General features: G+C 44.2%; 1 protein-coding gene and 1 non-coding gene across 24 annotated transcripts in view; one reads left to right on the forward strand and one right to left on the reverse strand.

Annotated features, from left to right (window-relative positions):
• IRAG1 (inositol 1,4,5-triphosphate receptor associated 1) overlaps positions 1-20,679 on the reverse strand; it is a 102,932-nt gene that overhangs the window by 35,684 nt on the left and 46,569 nt on the right. For 11 of the 23 annotated variants that reach the window (XM_039863585.1, XM_039863581.1, XM_039863591.1 and 8 more), the window contains 9 exons: positions 20,565-20,635; positions 18,326-18,499; positions 17,179-17,256; positions 16,392-16,444; positions 16,141-16,188; positions 15,854-15,904; positions 14,346-14,948; positions 12,091-12,169; positions 1,258-1,381 (listed from right to left, as the gene is read on the reverse strand). In XM_039863585.1, coding sequence (XP_039719519.1) covers positions 1,258-1,381; positions 12,091-12,169; positions 14,346-14,948; positions 15,854-15,904; positions 16,141-16,188; positions 16,392-16,444; positions 17,179-17,256; positions 18,326-18,499; positions 20,565-20,635 — 1,281 coding nt within the window. The remainder of the gene's footprint in view (positions 1-1,257; positions 1,382-12,090; positions 12,170-14,345; positions 14,949-15,853; positions 15,905-16,140; positions 16,189-16,391; positions 16,445-17,178; positions 17,257-18,325; positions 18,500-20,564; positions 20,636-20,679) is intronic. The other 12 variants (XM_039863587.1, XM_039863599.1, XM_039863580.1 and 9 more) reach the window with 7 other exon arrangements.
• Positions 11,211-11,322, forward strand: LOC120603248 (U6 spliceosomal RNA). The gene has a single exon (XR_005652992.1). It is a non-coding gene; the product is annotated as a U6 spliceosomal RNA (small nuclear RNA).

Genomic DNA, 20,679 nt, shown 5'->3' on the forward strand with positions numbered 1-20,679 from the left:
GAAGCCAATTACACTTTTGACCAGCCTTGTTCCTTGCAGACTGAAGAGCGCTAGTGATTGTTTTAGTATTTTTGACAGGCTCCTGGTATAGATGGAAAGCCGCTAGGTCTGGAAACAGTCCACTCTGAATTCAATTCCTGACTCCATCACTTGCCAGCATGTTGCTTTGTCTTTCTGTTCCTTCACTGAAGATAAACAGAATAAAATCTTTCTTTCTGCCTCACTGGATTGTCACAAACGTCAGAGACTCCATAACCTGCAGTGCACTTTGAGTGCGTCTCCTTTGGATTCCTGTCTCAGGACACCCTTTCTGTGCCTTCCATGAAGTGAACTAGCCTAACTCATGCCCTCCTCTGTGAATGCAGCCTGCTTCTGACTTGCTTCTAGCACTTTTTTTGATGTTGGTTTAGTCACCAGGTCCCTCTGAGTATTGCCCTAATGACTCTGTTTTCGGTGGTTATAGTGTGGAATTTGAACACATCATACCCACTGGGAGAAACTTGTTTTCCTTTCATATTTACTCCCAATTTGGGAAGCTCTGTTATGTCTGATAGCTCCTCCTAATGGCCTTTGTCACCCAACAGTTTAGTGTCCAGGTTGCTGGACTTGGCGGAAGGCCTTACCTGCAGGCATCCACCCAATTGCTTAGTGGCACCCTATCTTCTTTCCTTTGTACTCCAGACTGTTCACTTGTCAGCCCAGTTACCAAGAGCACTGTGTCATGTGCTGACACAGTTCTAAGTCCCTGCTCACACCCTATCTCGTTTAGCTAGTGCAACACCCTACCAACAACAGAGCACTTATGATCCCTGTTGTATAGGTGAAGAGGCTGTCTCGAGAACTGAAGTCACTTCCTCCCCATGTATAAAAGAGGCTGATAGGTTTTCCAAGCAGTTTTCTTCATGTGGTTCCAATTGTTCCACATTTCTATCTATGCGGGTATCAGACCTAGAATCTCTCAGTTATAGGAAAATGGTGGATCTGGGATTAAAACCACGTCTCCTGGTCCAAAGCCTTGCTGCCATGAGCGTCTGGTGACTCTCATGCTTGCCTATGAATCCTACCTGCTCTTTGGGTTGGAACCACCTCACCTGGCCCTTTATTATTCTTGTTTTGGATGTATTTACCCTGTCTGGACCATCTGACTCTGACCCTCCTGGGGTTAAAAATCAAGGCTGGTGCTTTTCTGCGTCTTGTCTAGAGTCTAACACAGGGAACACCTAATACAGGTCTTTTGCAACCCATGTCCTGTTTTACCTTCCAGGGAGAGACTTGTGGACTCGCAGTTTACGCAGCAGTACGTCAGAAATATTGGGCATGACATCCATGCCACTCTTAGATTCTTCTTCCTCAACAGCCGGGGAGAGTTCAGAAGGGAGCCCTAAAAGAAAAAATGTGCTTAACTTAAATTGTCTGTTTGAAATCATTGTATTACTGTTGGCAACTTGCTTTAGTGGGTAAGGAAGAGCTTTAACATTTACAAGAACCTAATTATATGCCAGGGGCTTTATAATTGTTATTTTACCTTCACAATGACTTAACAAGCTAAACTTAACCATGCCATTGTAGAGGTGGGTAAGCCAGAACTCAGCAAGGTTAAGTATTTGCTTAAGGTCACAGAACTAGTAAATAGTATACATAGACTTTGAACCAGTTCTGTCTGCTCTAAATTCTATGTTCTTCCCATTGCTCCTCACAGTACCAAGCAGATTCTCATGTCTGGGGTCAGAGGTTGGTTTCTGGCAACAGGAAGCTTGTTAGCCATTTGGCTATAGTGTTTGCAAAAGTCCCCTCTCCTTGGTAGACTTCCCAGGAGGACTGTTGCCCAATTATTCTTCCTTGAATGAATTTAACCGTTCAATCATCTGTGGTCTACCTGGAAAGCAGTATCTAGTTCCATATCCCCATAGAAAGAAATAAAAATGGGGATTTTCCAGGGTAAAATTAAGGTCATTAGGTCTTTTACAGATCTCAGAATAGATGCCTCCTAATCTATGGAACCAATGAACAACAGCCTTTTGTTATTTCCTAAAACTATCCATGGTCTGTGCTCTGAAGGCAGAAAGAACAAATTAAACATTCTTTTTTCCACAAATCTTTCTCCAGTTAGAAAACAGCTTTCCTTCTCCAGGCTCTGGCCCTATATTCTCAACTGTTCATTGTGACCCACTATGGCCCCTGGCCTCTAGATAACATCCCCTGCCTGCATACATTCTGGTTATTGCTGTTCCGGAGGCCCAGATGTCCTCTTACAAGCTCTTAGCTCAGGAGGACATTAGCACATATCCCTGACATTCGTATTTGTTATTCATGCAGCATATATTTGCTAAACCTTACTATGAGCCCACAGTTCACTTAGGATTAAAAGCCTCAAATCTCTTTTATTTGGATCAAATCAAGTATCTTGATTTAATACTATGGTTATTTTTCATTTGCATGCAGGACTTTATAGTTATACATATTTCATCATCTCTTGTGGGTTTTGACCCAGCATACTTCCAACCTGCTCAACCATTTTCCAGAATTGTAGGCCAGGCCAGAGGTCAGGACTACAGACATATTTGTGGTAGCCATCCAAATGGAGCTAAGATTGGGAATCATGTGAATTAGAAGCCTTACCAGGGGAGACCATGCAGAGAGAAGAGGGGGTATAGTTTGGCTCAAGGTAAAGAATGCTGAAATACTTTGAGCTTTCCAATAACTGAATGGTGTTCATGAGTTTCCTGGTACTTAAGGTACCTCAGCAAAGTCTAGAGGGCCATCTGTCAAAGATGGGGTAGTCAATGGTCCTTCTCTAAATATAAGATTGGATTATATATTCCCTTAGCTACCTGTCACCTCGGGTTCTATCCTGGCATTTATTGCTCTCTGATATTTTTACATGACAGGTGGTAAATCCTCTGATGCTTCTGGCCTCACTCTATCTTTATATATCCCCAGTACCCAACAGAGATAACTAAGCAGTAGGCTCATGAGAAATTTATATGATTGCTTGAACCATACAAGTTCTAATAATCAAGTGAAAGCTATACCAGGGGCTTTTGCCTAGAAAAGCACCCTAAGTTGAGCAACCCCTCCCCAGAAAAAAGTAACTAGTTAGGGTTTCAAGCCCTGCTAAACTGGCTATCTGAAGAGTGATCCTAGAACTGATGGATCCCAGAACTAGCCACCCTCTTCCTGAACTCAACCAAATTAACAAGAATAACAACAAATTTTAAAACCAACCAAAAATATACCAGCAACTCTCAAATACAGGAAAAGGCAAAAATCTTTAAAAATAATGGCTGGAGAAAGACAAAACTTACTAGAGATAAATTAAAGCTCCCACCCTTGATAATCCTTTCTTCTTCCTTCAAAGATTCAGTACTGAAAAGAAGGTGTGAGAGGAAAAATTCTGACAAAGAGTGCAGTATCACAGAATGGGAAGGGACGTGCAGCCTGCAGAGGAGATTCAGAACATTTTTCAACAGTAGAAGGATCTCTATTCTACCACAACAGTCCAAAAAGAGAAAAAACTGCCTGTGCTGCTATTTGCTTTTCTTGATGAGGAGGAGGAAAGAGGAAAGACAGGATGACTGCATAGTAATCTACCAGAGCAGATTATGTAGAACAATACGGAGGGATTTACCAGAAAGAAAGATGAAGAGACAATAAATAAAACAAGCTCCTCTGATAAAGTGAGTGGCAGGAGACACATGGAAAGCCCCAAATGAAGCTGTCTCCCACACATACTACTTCTGAGCAATACCATAGTGGCCAAACTCTTTGAATTCTGTCCATCTTTTCCTTTCTTTACCTGACAGGACAGTGAGAGTGGCTGCTGGGAATAGCTGGGTCAAGTCTGGAAAATAAATACCTGGGTAGATTGTCTCTATAATTCTACCCTGAATTGGTGTAACAATCCATAACCCACTAGTCCCCACTCTAGGGAATGTGATGAGCCCCCACTTTGGTGTAATAAACTCAGGTGTTGGACTATGAACAAAGTTAGAAAAAGAGCAGAAACCCACAAATGCCACTCCATCTGAATTTCCCCTTTCCTCACCATCTCAGCAGTAACAAAGCAGACACAAAATACCCAGTCCTCAACTAAGTGCTGCAGGGAGGAACAAGATCGCAGATAAAGTAGAAAGGTGGTAGGTAAAGACAAAATACAGGTAGAAAAGCCCATATAAAAAGAAATAAAATGAAAATAAATGGCATGGCAACTATACAAAAATACTATAGTCAAAAGAGGAAGGAAGGTATAAAGAAGAAAGGAAACATGCAGGGGACAGATGTCAGGATGAAAACAGCAAAAATGTACTTTTGTGCAAAATGTATAGCACAAATGCTTTGACTCAAGGAGAAATTAGAACCCGAAAAAAAATGAAAATAGGAAATCAGAGGTAAGATGGGAGGATCATACAAAGGTGAAAGCAGATTACGACTTAAGGAAATAAATTGAAGACCAAAATCACAGAACTAAGCAGAAAATTATCAAAAGACAGACCTGACCAATAAGTTGGAAATATAAAAGAATAAAACAGATACAGCCTCTAAATTAGTAAAGAGGGTGGGGAGATCGAAATGAGGATAAGGAATGTAAAGAAGGAAAGATTAAACTATTTGGAGATGGAATAATGGAACTGCGCTTGAGACGCTGATGAGAAATTTACAGATTACGGTGTTTCTGAAGTAATGAAAAAAACAAAAACAAACCAAAAAAAAAAAGACAAAAAAACAAAGAACATATCCAAATATATGAGAAGAAAAATTTTCCCCATTTGAGAGAAAAACTGAACTTGCAGATTGAAAGAACATATCATGTTAAGGAAAAAAGAAAATGCTTCTCCAACTACCCTCATAGAAAGAGTAAGCTATCTACAGGGAGAGGTGAGGAGTGAGGGGTGAAGGGTGAGGGGTACTGGAAATCAGCTGGTCTCAGACTTCTCTATAACACTGAATACAGTGTAGCATTTACAGTGTTCTGAAGGAAAGAGTGACCTAGAATTTATAACCATCCAAGCTGTCCTTCAAGAATAAAGACAACATTTTCAAACATGCTACAATTCAGGAAACACAGCACCTCTGAGCCCTTCTAGGAAAACTGTTGAATAATGAAACTCAGCTAAATAAGACATTAATCAAAATTATCAAGTTGGGAATGAGCAGCCATGGTAAAGGGACTGGTGGTGAGCATTAAATCCTTTTACATATTAAGTTTCAGGCTAAACACATAGGGAAATTGTGGTTACAAAGTGAATCATAAATGTTATAAACTTAACAATATAAAAAAATAATTTATCATTTGTATATGTGGAGATGGAAAAGTGGGAAGAATGCTGCCATTTTCATCTTTTCCTACAGGAAGTCAATAATCCAAATTTGGAATATGTAATGTAAGCAAAGTACCTCCATGACTAGAAACCTTTAATACGTTTCAGAATATATAAAACTAACCTCTTTTTTTTCTGGAGGAAGCAATTACCTAAATTCAGCAAGTCCTACAGTTTCATTTCACTTTAATTGAAGCTCGATTAAATTTTAATACATTTTATTTCAAAAAGTATATCTAGTAATCTAGTATAATCTCTCTCTTTCCTTCCTCCCTCCTCTTATATTTGTGGAGAAGGGGACATTTAGTGTAAGCTATTCTTACTTTCTTCTCTGTATTTTCAACTATTGGTTGAATTTTTAAATAATGAACAAAAGCAGTGAAATTATTTCAAAAATATCTGCCTGTACGAGTTCATTCCAATGAAAGCATTTGTTTCTGGCAATCTCCAGGACTTGGAAAAGTAACTTTTGGGGAGTTTTGTTAAAGGTGCTGTGAGCCCCAAGATGACCCCCAAAAGGGCAAAGCTGATGATTAGGGATGAACTTTCTTCAGATCAGTATTCTCACGGAGGCTCTTTCCTTGCCTGAGACAGAGAACTCTGAGCCCAGACCGGGGTGTCTGGAAGGCCTGCCCATTCAGTGCATGTCCTTGCCTCAGCCCACACTTCTCTCAACATCCAGGTTCAGAAACCCACGCGCTTCCTAGACATTGCCACCTGGATCAGGATAATTAAAGCCATTTCAACAGCCACCATTTATTGAACATCAACTATACATTAGATGCACTTAATCATCCATTCCTTACAACAGCCCTGCAAAACAAATATTGCTAAGCTCATTTTCTGGGGTAACCATCAACTAGGAAACTGAGGCGCAGCTAAGCAGATTCCCCAGGGTCCCAGGTAGCTTGTGTAGAGCCAGTATGAAAACCCAGATCTGTCAGATTGTGGCATCAGAGCTGCTCCTCAAATCCAAACTCACTATCTTCATTCTCAAGTGAGCACCTGTGCTCTCGCTCCTGATTAATGGCACCATCACCTCCTCTGCCATACAGGCAAACACCTGGCAGGCTTCCCAGTCTCCCCCTCCACCCTATCCCCTTCCCAAGTCCTGCCAAACTGACCTCCACTTAGCTCTTACACCTGTCCTCCCTACATTCCTACCTGTCCATCTCAGTCTACTCTCATCACCTCTCACCAGACTGTTTCCATCCCCTCTTACCTGGTTTCGCTGCCTCCGGTCTCTCCTCTTTCAGGCCAGCTTTCACAATCTGTCCAGAATTATTCTCAAACTCAATTCTGATCCTGATACTTCCTTACCTGCAAGCTTTCTGTGTCTTTCCAAGAGGCCCTGAATGAAGTTCAAACTCACTAATTGTTCCTCAGAGCCTTCAGTCTTCTTGATTCCCACCCACACTCTATTCATTCTGCCCATCTCTCTGGGACACATGGCCCATACTTGATTCAAATGAATTTCTTCTGCTCCCGGAACATGCCAAGCACTAGAAGATGTCTGCACGCCTTTGCTCTTGCTGTTTCCTCAGCCTCGTCTCAAAGCTACTCCTCCTGGAAACCTGTTCTGACTTAGTCACCACAGTTGAGCTGGCTGCTGCTTCCTCCATGTTGTTGCCTACAGCAATACCTCACTATCCAATACGAACAGGGAACAAGGTAGATCTTAGCAGTAAAATTACCAGATAAATAAATTTGACTCCTATAAATACTAAATTAAAAAAAAGAAAATTAACCATGGTAGGTGTGCAATAAATGCACCTTCCTTTCTGTTTTCTCTCATTTCTAGGATCTCAGTGGTTAAGAGCTCTAGCTTTACCACCTGCCACCTGCATAGCCTTGGGCTAAGTTTCTTATTCTCTAGATGCCTCAGTTTTCTCATCTATAAAATAGGGATGATAATAGTACCTACTTCATTGAGCTGATACAATGTTTTTATATGATACTGGTCTTTATTCTAGCAGGAACCTGGCCTATATTTTAACTTCTATCATCAGGGTTGTGGAACTCTATCTTGCCAGCTAAGTGGCACGTTGTACCATGTGCTCCGCAGTGTATGGGACTGTGCTACAGATGCAGTGGGCAACAACATGTGTTTGACTGATATCTGCAGAGTTGTGACTCCTTTTCCTACATTCTGGAAGCTCCATTAAAGAGCGTCACTCCCTCTGTATCCAGGACAAAAGGCTTTGAAAACCCTACTTGGGATCTGAAGAGGCTGACCCTTTAACAGGCACTAAGTACAACTGTGCATATGATCTCATAGGGGAAACTTGAGTCTCTTATGATTGTTGGCTCTTCCTTTGGGAGATGGGGAAGATCCTTATCAGAACATTCTAGAGTCTTTAGAACGTTGACTCTCCTTCAGTTTCTGAAGACTGGGAAGCTCTTTTCCCTGCTACATGTGATCGCTTCGACAATTCACCAGTGCTTTTCGCAGGGGCCACTTATAGGATGTTTGCGGCTTGATCATTTGGAGGTCCTTTCAAGCTAAAAGTGTGAGGCTGACTGTGGGCCAATTCCTGGGGATACAGAGATGAAAAAGGCTCAGGCCTCGCCACCAAGGAGAGGGACAGGTTGTCCTTATCAGGTCCCTGGCTATCTCAACAGCCTTCTATCTTGTTCCTCTGTCTGCATTCCTGACCCCCTTACCTAACTCAATACACTGTCTATAAGCAGCCAGAGGAATCTCTGAAATGCAAATTCAGTTCAGCATCTTCAGAGGTTTCATTCTGCTCTTAGGATGAGCACTGGAATCCTTAGTTGGACCTATAAGGCCCTGTGTGGTTAACCCTGCTCACCTTTACAGAATCTTGGGATCTTCAGCAATTCATTCTTCCTTCTTCTTAGGCTCAGCACATACTGTTCCCTCTACCTGGAATGTTCTTCCTCTTTCTCATATTCAGTCTTTAGATATCTGCTCAAATGTCACCTTTCTAGGGAAGACTTTTCCAGAACCTCCAGATCCTTCTCCCTTATTAAATCTATCACAGTATGAAATGAAATGTTTGAGTGTTTCTCTAATTAATCTCTGTTCATCTAGGTAATAACTCTTCTTGTTCCAGAACCACAAGGGTTTATTTCTATATATGGAAAATTATTATTTAATATATTAAGTGATATAAATTATTATTTCAATAGGTATCCAAAGCAATTTGATAAAATTCAGCACAAATCTTGAAACTTGGAATAGAGGAATATTTCCTTAACATAAATAAATAAAAACATAAAATATAAGAAATATATAAAACAAAATATTAATATATTTTATTTTATATATTTTATCTTTTATTACATATTATCTCTTTTCCTATTTTATAATAATATAAAATAATAAAAATAATTAAAAATTAAAATAGTGCATTTATTTAATCATCAGACACAACATGATTCTTGAAAGAGAAATGCCAAAACAACTCAATTAAACATAGAAACAAGACAAGTTCTCCTTGTCACCATTATCATATTAGAGAATGTTGCAAAGTAATAAAACATATACAGATACACAAGAGAAATATACATACAGAGACACACAAGCACACAACTAAGACAAATAGTGAAATTGATAAAATAAAAATAACATATAGTTGTACTGTGAATTTGAAAAAGAAAGGCATTCTACAAAGCGGTCAAGAGTCTTTACACACATCTTTGTTTCAATCCTGGCTTCAGCAATTAATAACCATGTGAACTTAATCTCTCTGAGCCTCCACTTCCTCACTTGTAAAATGGGTATAATAAAATCTACCTCCCATAGTTCTTGTGAGCATTATGTGAAATATTATTAAATGCTTAGCATAGTACTTGGCACAGAGTAGTCATTCTAGTTACAGTAATTATGCTAGTTAATCACTATAGAAATCACTCTACCATTTGTTAATACTACTACTATACTAGGAACATGTATAATACTAATTCATCTATGCCACTATTTATCAGCTAGAAAAGAGTCTTCTTATCTAATAAAAAAAGAGTCTTCATAAATAAGCAAAAATATAAATCACATAGGATGTGCCCCAAGAAGAGGATGGAAGACCTATATCTTAAATCTTTTAGAAGAATACCTAAATTAATACAGGGACAAACCATGTGCCTGAATGTGAACTGTTTGCAAATTAAATAATTTAAAAATCTATAAGCTACAACAAACAAACTAGGACCATTCTGAATCCAATGAGTAGTTTTAGAGCAGTCACAATTAACATGTATAAAATAGTATAAATTTCACTTAGAGAAATAGGTAGATTAGAAGCAAACTGGAAAGGACCTGGAATCCTTGACTCTTAGGTTAGACGAGAGCTAAGAGCCTTCTGAGGTCATCTAGTCCAGGAGGGAGAGGAGACCCACAGAGGTTGAGGAACATATTTAAAGACCCCATTAATTAATGTCTGGATTGGGACATAAACTCAAATCTCTGGGCTTCTTGACCAGTTGTTTTTCCATTAATTTACACTGAATCTTTGCATCTATAATATAACGAATATTCTGAAAAAGAAGAGCAATGAAGAAGTAACCCCACTGCACACCAGAATATAGAGGGAAGCAGCAATTTAAATGGTGAAGTTCTGATCAGAATAAAGCAGAATCAAAGGCCCAGTACTAGTCTTTGAAATATATTTTAAAAAGTAGTGTGTAATTATCTAAGCCACAATATTACAGGAAATATAAATACAATTAAAATATAACTGAGGTAATGGGATCTTAAATCTTCAGATACCTATATCTTAAAATAAATTTCAGCAAAATAAATATGAATAGATCAAACTATAGATGAACTAATAGAAAGTAGATTTGCTATCTCAATTAAAGAGAGGTAATATGTTTATAATGATTTAAGTAATGGAAGACTTCTCAAAGGAAAAGATAGGCAAAAAAGATTACATGAAACTTTATGATTTCTCTAAAATAACACAAAACTTGTTAAAAAGCAAAAAAAAAATGATAGAATGAAAAAGTATGAGAAAAATACAGCCAACAAAGGGTTAATATTTATAGAGTTTATGTACATTACCAAGAGAAACAAACAAACCAACAAAAAACTCCAAACTCAAATGGACATGAGTAAAGAGATAAGCAGTGAACCATCCATTAAGGGGAAAAAAGGCAATAAATATTTTAAAATTTTTAGTTGAAGCTTGCTTGCTGGCAAATTAATTGAAGTAATAATGAAGTAGCATTTCACACTAATGCTACTAATAATACATTATAATCATTATTATTATCTGGTTCTCACTGTATTCTGGCCAACAAAGAGCAAAAGCAAAGTCCAGTGCTGGTAGTTCTCAGGATGAAGACTCCTCACTCAGGCTGCAGGGAGCTTTATACTTTGGAGGCAATTTGTTAAAATACAAATGTTTTTGCACTTTGACTCAGTGACTCTCAAGCCTAAGAATTTATCCCAAGGGAGTAAATTAAAGGAAGAAAGAAAGAAACTGCAAGTACAAAGCTGTTTATGGTAGGGTTGTTCATCATAGTTAAAAAAAGTTGTAAACATCCGAAATATCCAACAATAGACACATCAATACAAAAGGAGAATGTGCACTCATTAAATGATAAAATGATAAAATGATAAAATGAGAATGAGTCAAAATATATAGATTGGTTGTGAAGTAACTTTTACAAAGTAGAAACAGGAAGTTACATAAATCATCAAATTAATTGTGAAAAAAATGATAAATATGGGTAAATGGTGGAAAAATAGAAATGGTTGCTTTTTCAGAATTTATGGGGTTGTGGACAAAATTTTAAGATATATCTTCCTAGTTTTTTTTATTCTGCTTTAATAAATTAAAAATTAAAAGTAGAGCAGTACATAATAATTTTTCCAAAGATTTCCTCTAAATATAGTTAATTTTTTTAAATGTAGTATTTAGTGCTCACTTTGGCAGCACATATAGTAAAAAAAAAAAAAAAAATTGGAACAATACAGAGAAGATTAGCATGGCCCCTGCATAAGGATGACGTGCAAATTCGTGAAGCGTTTCATAAGAGTAAAAAATAAAATTAGTACTTAAAAAATTGTTGGAAATTTTACTTCTGGGAATCTTCTTGTTAATGTTGAATAGGTAGGTGTTAGTTACTATATTTCAGACCAGGGACTTCCAACATGGTTCGTGGCACCCTGGACACATCCATATGACAATCCTTGAAGGCTTCTATGCTGAGAATGACCATGGCTAGTGTGAGATGAGATATTGGGAGAGGTGAGTCAGGGATGGGGAGGTGATAGGGGAGGGGAGAGGCCCAAAGTCTCATTTTTCAGAAGATGAGTCTGACAAGTTGGCTGGGTGGGGACTTACAGTCATTGGGAGGAAAGGGCTGGGGTTTGGACTTTGTAGTGACAGCAGATTGGAAAGCAAGAGATGACTCTAATGTCTTGAAAAGAGGAACTATTCTATTTGGGTGACTTCCTGGGTGCGAGAGGAAAAGGAAAAGGAAGCATCAAAAGTTCAGGCCTGGGTCACCCTTCCAGACCCACGAGGTGCTAACAAGGCCCAGGGAGGGTTGGCAGGGTCTGGAAGGAGGGCTGGTTGGAAGGAGACAAGTTTAGAGGTTCTCTGAGTGGGCAGGAAATACGATCTGATTAATTTATTCATCTGCAAATATTTACTGGGGACCTGCCCTGTGTATGGACCACACTTGCCACTGGGACAGACAAGGGCTCTGACAGGAAGTCTAGTGTTTACTTTTACCTTCTTCCATCTGGCAAAAATGAATCCAGCCCTGGGCTGAGAAGAGTATCTGCCCCAACCCCACCTACCTTTTTCCTGCTCAGCTGCTTCACTAAGGTCTGGAAGTTTGAGCCCCACTAAGTTCTGATTTCTCATCAAGATGTGCTCCTTTTTAGAAAAAGCGAAAGACAACATTTCAGATGAGGACATCAGGTCGGACTCCTCTCTCAGTTCTGTCTATGGCTCTGTGACTACTCAGCCTCATGAGGGAGACACTAGGTGCAGCCTCAAAGGTGGATGGACAGTCATGACAAGTGACATCTGAAGGTCACCAGGAAGACAACTCTTCTCCCAACCCACAAAGGTGCCTGAAACCCCATCATTGGCGCCATATTCCTTGGGTAATGACTGTCTGCCTTTAAAAAATACCTGTGGGTCTCTGTGAATGAGCTGCTAGTCTCACTGTGGCTGAAGTCTGGAGGACACACAGAAAGGGGGCCTAGGGCTCTGGGGTTTGGAGGGTCCCCTGGGTATATATAGATCTTCCACTGGAAACTATCTTTGGTAGGTTTATGGCTATGCTCTGAGCTGCTGGAGCTTCCTGCCCTATTGTTCTGGGCAGTGAGCGTCTACTTCTAGGAGTTGCGGCCTGTCCCCACTCACTTCCTCAGTGGCCTATTATGGCACCTCTTGAGTTATTAAACTCTCCAGACAAATGAGGCCTGAGAATTGCTACCTTAAAGCCGCAGGTCCAGCAACCACTGTCCTGCCTGGACCCTCAGCAGGTGGAGCAGCAGTTGGAGCCCTGAAGAGATGGGATAACTGACCACAGTATGTGGCCCTGGTAGGCTCATACCTGTTCCCTGTCCATCAGCACCAAACCAGCACCCCCAACCAGAAATGCCTGATCCAGCTCCTCACCCCTGTGACTGATACTATAAAGAGATTTTCAGTTTCTTGTGTGGCAGAGGCCAATTGAATGGTTGCTGCAGAAGGCGCTCATGGCCCAAATGGAAGTCACAGGACAGGGCCTTTTATGTGTTTCCATTGCAACCCAGAGGCCTACAGCCAGTCACCTCTCAGAACACTGGATTGAGATGTGGGTGCTTAGCTGCCAGGGCAGAAGTTAGTGGGATGGGACCCCCAGGTTCTTTGTGGCTTTCTTTGCTGCAGAGAGAAGCTTACAGAGGTGGTGGTGGGGGTGGCCTGTTGCCTGGGCTTGGTCATGGCCAAAGGTCCACAAAATCAAATATCTGGCTGTCTAGCCCACTTGGTGCCAACTTCCCCAGAGATCTGAGACTGTGGCCCACCATGGACAGCACCTCCAGGCCAGTGTTGATCCACTAGTCAGTGAGTTCCTCCTGACTGGGTGGGGTTTTCTGTGTAAAATGTTAACATCAGCAGCCAGCCCCCAGCTCCCAAGCATAATGGAAATCTTCTGAATAGAACAGTGGCCAGCACTGGAGTGTGTCCCTGCCAGCACAGACACTACTTCACTTATGCTTGACTGCTACCAGGTGCTTGTGTTCCTTCCCTGTCCCATGGCCCTCTGTAGAGGGGCCAGGAGAGTCTTGTCCAGCTCCAGGAATAGGGTCACCAGGGCCTACCCTGTGGAGTCCTGATTGCTTTGGCCTGTGGCCTGGGTTGGACCTCTGGGGAAGAGGGGACTAAATAAGGACTCTTTTGTCCTGTTAACCTCTTCTGTCCCTCACATCATGGTCTCTCTCCCCTCCATCTGTGGACAATCCCAATCACCTGCTGCCTACAGTGACAGCCCCATGAGAGACCGCTGATAGCCACTGAAAGCTGAGGGACTTCATGGACATTGGGAGAGATTCACCACAAAGGGAACAGCCCCTCATGGCCATTATTATACTCGAGTATGGATTTGAGAATCTTCGTTAACAGGTATCAGGAAGAAAAGTTTGCGGTCATGACAAAGAAAAAAGCTATCTCTTTGTCTAGCTTCTATGACAAGGCACTCCATCAAGGGTTTCCTGTTTATGAGCCACCAGCTCCAGCTAGAGGGGACAAAACACAGTCCAGGACTGAGGGCCTAGGTGCCCCTTTGTACACCAAATTCCCCTGAAATGTGGCGTTGTGTGGCAACTATATCCCAGACTGACCTTGCCCTAGTAAATGGGGTAAAAACACCTAAAACTGGTGTTCATGAAGAAGATGCTGCACAGTGGGCTCGATTTATTAGGGTGGGGAAGTTTAGGACCCCACAAGGCCCAAGTCCAGGCCAGAGCTGCCCTGCCCTAGGACCCAGCTCAGCCCAAAGGTCTTTTGTCCAGGGCAGACCTGGAGTGCGTACCCCACCCAGCTGGCCCCAGGAACCCACCTCACGGAGTTTCGTCAGTTTCTGCATCCGCACAGGCTGCACTTGTATCTGAAAGTCTTTGAGTCCAGGAGCTTTGGCCAGCTTGCTGCTGGCTTTGCCTGCAAAACGCTTCTCTTCTTCTGCCAGTGGCAGCTTGGCAAGCACTTTCTGTAGCAGGGGGCCAGGTTCTTCAGGGCCGCTGTCCCAGGAGACCCCTCGCAGCAGGGGTGGCCGAAGCTCAGCTTTGGAGCCAACCTTGGACCCCGTTGGCTCTACAGCTGTGCTTTTTCCCTGGGGGACCAGGGGAGCCACCCCTCCAGAGCCCTGGGCTGGACTTCTGGGCAGAGGGTTGCCCTCCCTGGCTGTCTTCAGTAGTGGCTGGGCAAGCCCACTCTCAGCAGGGCCAGGCTGGGGGCTGTTCAGGGCCATTTTCCCACCACTGCCTGTGCCAGAAGCTGGGCCTTTGGGTGTGGCCTCAGGGCACTGGAGGGGATCAAAGTTTTCTTTTTGTTCTATTGCAATCTCTTTGGATTTTTCAACTGTAGGAGAACGAGGAGTTAGCCTGCCTTGAGACACTTTCCTCTGGTCATTCTGCTTCCGGTCAGCTAGCCCTTTGGGGATATTCTGAAAGAGACAAGATAGAGCTGGGACCCCAGAGGCAGGTCAGGGAGGAGACAGGTGGGACCACTTCTGCTGTTGGGTATCTAACCCCCACAGGCCCTCTTAAGGGCCACGTGCGTGCGTGTGTGTGTGTGTGTGTGTGTGTGTAGGGGTGTGAGCCAGGTGGAAGGGGAGGGCTTCTCAGTAAAATCTGAGCTAGTAAAATAAACCCACAGACAAGCCTGACGTTTGTAAAAATCAGGACAAGGGAATTGCCATTCAAAACCTGCCAAGAATTTCCCAAGGGATAGGAGCTATGGAAGAGAGTAGAATAGAGGACAGGCTTTGGCCTTGACTCAATTGTCCCAGATTCTATTACTGGCTCTGCCTGGCAAGGCCCTTAACTTTTAGGGACTTAGATTTCTCATCAGGTTTGTGAACCCTCTGAAATTACATGCAAATATATACGTATGAGTGTATTTGTTTGTTGTATGTATTTTTCTGGGAAGAAAATCTACAGCATTTAATAATTTCTCAGAGAGGTTCATGACCCAAAAGAGGTTAAGAATCATTGGATGAGGTGATTCTCGCAAAGGTGATATCTTAATGCTCAGAAGTTCACTCTTCTTTCATTTCCCAAGGGAAATCTGCTTTGTAAGAAGCATGTGGGTCTGTATCTGGGTATTTGTGTGGCTATCTTGTGTGGGTGCTGAGACTTTTCCAGAAGGCTCTAACCAACCCCAACCTAGTTCTAGATGAGATCATATTCTATGCTGCCCTCAACACCCTCTTGAGCACTTTGCTCTGAGCAGGTGTGGCGTTCTTCTGTTGGTCATCTACAAAGATGAGGTTTCTCTGGCTGCCCCTAGGAAGAATCCCAACCAGGGGCTGGAAATTTCCTACAATTTTCACTAGAGTAGCAGTCTTGCCTGGCTGTTGCTGGGCGCAGTGGTCTCCCTGGTGTCTGGCCAGCAGCGTAACTGTGGGAGCAGGGCTATAGGTTAGACCACCATGGCGGTCACCCCCACTGAATCCTGCCTCCTCACCCCCTCCAGACTTCCAGTCCCAACAGGACAGAGGAACTTTCTAGCTTCCCCAACCTCAACCCTCCACTTAGGCACACACACTTGCAGGCTACACAGGGCCAGCCTAGGTTTCCAGGACACTATGTCTCCCATAACCAAGTCATCCAAATTTGCGCAAAGGTCAAACTCACAGGCTCGCCAAGATAAGGTGAAGAGACTTTGGCCTCATCCTCCTTCTGCTGGGAAAAGTAAACATGTATCAGTCAGCAGTGTGAAGAGACCATATCTCCTCTTGAAATATCCTCAAGGAAGCCCCTAGAAGTGGTATAGATGCCTCCCCCACCTAGCACCCTCATTTTAGTGGGTCAGGGAGGGCCTCTTTGGTTAAAGGGTAAGAGGAGAGACCAGTTATCATAGAAATCTCAAATGAGGTCCCTGTTACCTGTGGTGGTGCTCCAGGTAGAGGGGACTGTGGGCCACTGCATGCATCCAAACCTGGAATGGTCCATACACTGGTGAGTGATGTCCGGCACCCAGACTCTGAGCTGTCCCTTTTGCAGAAATACATCTATCTCCCCAGAATGTCCTCCCTTCATTCCCTCAGGCCTGGGAGCCAGTAATACCACCATTCGTTGAATACCTCTCACATACTAGTTTTTGTGGTGAGCCCAGAAACCACATGAAGAAATTGAGGCAGAGGGAGATCAAGGTTACACAGCCAAGAAGTGTCAGCTCTGAGATTTGAATCCAGGCTGCTTGGCCTGAACCTGAGCTTGCCCCACAGTGCTGACAAGCAGGCTGCTCTCCCTGGCACCCTGCCCCTTCCTCTGCTGATCTGAGGGTGTGGCCCTGAACAAAGCCTAACGAAAGCAAAGAAATCACAAAGCAAAGAGTGGCCCGAATAGAGGCCTTTCCAAATAAGCTCTGAGTCTTCTCTAGGCAGAGACTGCCAGCCAGAGGCCCCTTCCCACAACCTTGCCCCCATCCTTACCCAGCCTGCCTCATCCTGGGTTAGGCCTGTCTCCCCACACTAGCTCAAAACCCCAAGATAAAGTACATCCTCCTCCTCTGAGGCAGCCCAGCCAGGCCCAGTTGGGAGCTCTCCTGGGAAGGGGGCCTGACTGGGAAGCCTGAGGATAGGAAGCCTCCTGATCAGGCCCTAGGAGAGGCTAATTTGCCACCCAAAGGGAGAAACCAGAGCAGGAATGCCAGGAGGGGCTGGACCTCACCGGGTGGTATGGGGATGGTGAGCGAGTTGCTCCGAGAGGATGCCGGAGACGCTCCGGGGCTGAGGTTGGGGGAAATAGCTGTGGAGACAGATACAAATCGGCTAGCATTTATGAAGGTTTAGGACGTCAGCCTAACAAAGACATCCTTTCAGGTATTTCCGACCCTTGGGAACTTAGTCTGCCTCCCTGAGGTCGGGGACTGATTCTGGACTGCCATATAAGGCTCCTATCGCAGCCCAACACTGCCGTCCCATCAAAGGGGGACACTTAGGTCATTTGGGGAGTGAGAATTGGGGGTCACACTTCTCAGCCTGCTTGGCCTGACTTCAAAGCATCTTGGAAACAGAGGACCTGGAATCGCCTGGCAGCACAGCTCCGAAGGCCGTACCTCCTAGACTTGCCAGGATGGTCCTGATTTCTAATGCTCCCCTTGCCTTCTGAGCACATTCAGACTTGTGTAAAACCTGGTTCGACTCTTCGCTCAGGAAGAAGAGTGACTTTAGCCAAAGGTATAGCAGGGTGGATTTCAGGGCCCAGGAAAACCTTCCTTCTGATCCAGAAATTCCGTAAAGATGCCAAAGACCACATTTCCTTTCCCACAGAAACTAGGTTCCTTCCTGGGGCCCATAGCTGGAAATTAGAGAGAGGGGGCCCAGTGCAGTCCTCTCCAGACCTTTGCCAAGGAGGTACCCATACTGCAGGGCCTCCTGGGGAAGGTAGGGAGGTCATACAGACTCTATCTACACGGGATGATTCAGGAGTCTGTGCACACGGCATCACAGAGAGGATTTCTCCCCATGCAGGATTCAGGGGTGGGGGACCCCCAGTCAAGTTCATGGATATCATATGGGCCGACATTCGTTATAGAAACAGGAAGCCACAACGGTTACACACAGCCCCAAAAAACAAAAAGCAGAGTTTCCTGGGCTAGAGACGGGTCGGTATTTTGGAACTCCTGAAACAGGGCAAGAGAATCTTCTTGCAGGATTCTCTCCATAAGACTCAGCCCTCCTAGGCCGAGAGGCCTGGGGGCAGGTGAGTCAAAGGCCATCCTTTGAAAGCAGGGCTCCCAGTGTAACTGGGGCCTGGCCCTCCCAACTCCCACGCCTCCTCGGAGGGGCTCAGGGCAGCCCCTTGCACATCCTACCTGACGGGGAGTCTCCGGGGCTGCTCCTGGACTTCCTCCCGCGGCGGGTTAGGAATCGCTCGCTCACCAACTTGGCTTCTTCCAGCAGTGCCAGGTTTTTCTTCTTGTCCTCCTCTGAGATGTTGATATCTGGCAGCTGGTCATTTACCAGGTCAATGACGTGCCCCGCAGGGTCTGCAGAGGGAGGGCCAGCGCAGGGTGTGAGAGCTATGGAATCCCTGGCCCCCGGCTGATGGCCCTGCCACCCTCAGCCCAGGGATGCTGCCCAGAGCAGACTTGGTCAGCCAACTCCACTCCATGCCAGGCTATGGAGAGAGTTGTGTGGGGACAGACAGGGCTTCCTCAGCATGCCTGACCCCTCCAGCTCGTAGCCTGTGGCTGTGGCAGGTCCTCTGTCACAAATGGTTGTGAAGCCACCTAGGTTCCCAGGATGGTCCTGAACCCTACTGTTGGAGAAGTCCATCAGGAGCCCCACCTCTGTGCTATCTGTTCCCCTTTCAGGTCTCTATTTCTTCAACAAGCTAGTGAGTTTGAGGTATGTGGATAAAGGGAGCAGTCCAAAGATCATGGACCAACAACACGATCCCATGGCCACCTTCTCTCCCTTCTTTCCTCCACTCACACTCATTATCTCTATCCTTCTCCAAAATGGTCCTTTCTCTGGGTGAATGATACCCAGCTGCTCTTCCTCATTTGCCATATGTCCAACCAACTGATCATCAAATCCTAGTGGTCATTTGCCTCATAAATATCTCTGGAACATGCCCCTCATCTCCATTCCTGTTCATTAGCTCTTATCTACACAACTACATCAGTCCACATCCCAACCATCCCCTCCATCCCATCTTCCACTGCCTACCAGAGTGACCTTGCTAAGAGCCATATCTGACCATGCAGTTCTTCTGCTTCACCTCATCAGGATTCTTCATGGTCCCTGGCGTGACTTCCAAATACCAAACTGGGCCCAGCCACTTTTGCTGACCCCACATGCTCTTCTTGAGGCCCCCTCCCCTCCAGCCCCTCAGTCGTGAAGAGCTCTCATTGTGCCTCCCCAGCCTTCATTCCCCCTTCTTTTGGTCATACTCCCCAGTCTGTACTGGGTGTAACCCTTATGAATCTCAACTATGTTAGTTAGGAAGGTGCTAAATCCCACTCCCCAACTCATCCCAAGTGCCAGGAGTGGGCCAGGAGCCTTCACCAGTCAATAAGTTCAACCTGCCTGGCCACAGTGATTGGCTCAGGGATGGCCATGGAGGCCAATGAGAGGCAATCCTGGGAACTGTATTGGGTATATGGGGAAGAGGAACTCTCTTTCCACTGATGGGATGTTAGCCTGGAGTTGCTAGTAGCTGTTTGCCAAGAAGAAGCTAACACAAGAGAGGAGACTTGAAACATGGGTTGGGACAATTACTAATGACCTGACTTGAGCACCTGGATTCGGCACTCCCTGAAACCACAAGCCCTGACTTTTATTTATTTTATTTTTTTTGGCATAAGCTAGTTTGAGTTGGGTTTCTGTCATTTGAGAGTCCTGACTAATACACATGGCAGCACATTCAGTTGTTCTGTTATGGCTTTTCTTCCCTTTTATCTACCTGTCCAGTCCTCTAAGGCACAACTCAAATACTATCTCCTTTAGAATACCTATCCAACCTTCCTTTTCCCAGAGAGAAGTGAACCCCTTCCTACCTCAGTTTCCCTAACATTTCTGTGAGGGGCCTTATATATACTGTCCTGATTATATCTCTTCACTTCTCAGTCTCCTCATAGACTATGAGTGACACGAAGGCAGGAACCAAGGCTGTATCATATCTGTGTTGTGATGGCCCAGAGCAGAGCCTGAGGGACCGTTTGGGGAATGAGTGGGTAGCCTTGCATTCAGGCACATGGCTACCTGGAAGGGCAGAGGGCTCTGCTCCCTAAACCCCAGAATGGAGCCTCACACAGCTGTTCTGTCTCTTTGATTCCCTCATCTTCCTCTTCACACCCTGGTCTTGTTTTTTGACCAAAAGAAATTGAGATGGGACTTCATACTTCTTTTGGGCTCAAATACAGAGAGGGTGATAAATTTTGCCCTGTTGGGCTCAAAGGAATGGGCCTACCTGAGGAGCAGGAGAGGGCACGGGGCCCGGCCTGGCCAAGTCTTCCAGACCTTAGTCTTCCTACTCAGACACACTAAAGTTGTGTTTAGACTCTATCTCTGGTTATAGAAATCAGATAAAAATGGCCTAGCCCTTACCCACAGAAGTCAGCGAAGCAGTAGAAACCTTCAAGTGTCGGTGAGAAAGCCTCCTGTGGGGACTGTGAGCTCTGAAAGACAGAATAGAGCCATCTTGTTAAGAAAATTTGTCCAC

Source organism: Pteropus medius, unplaced genomic scaffold (genome assembly GCF_902729225.1).
Source record: "Pteropus medius unplaced genomic scaffold, Ma_sr-lr_union100, whole genome shotgun sequence".
NCBI classification, from domain to species: Eukaryota; Metazoa; Chordata; class Mammalia; order Chiroptera; family Pteropodidae; genus Pteropus; species Pteropus medius.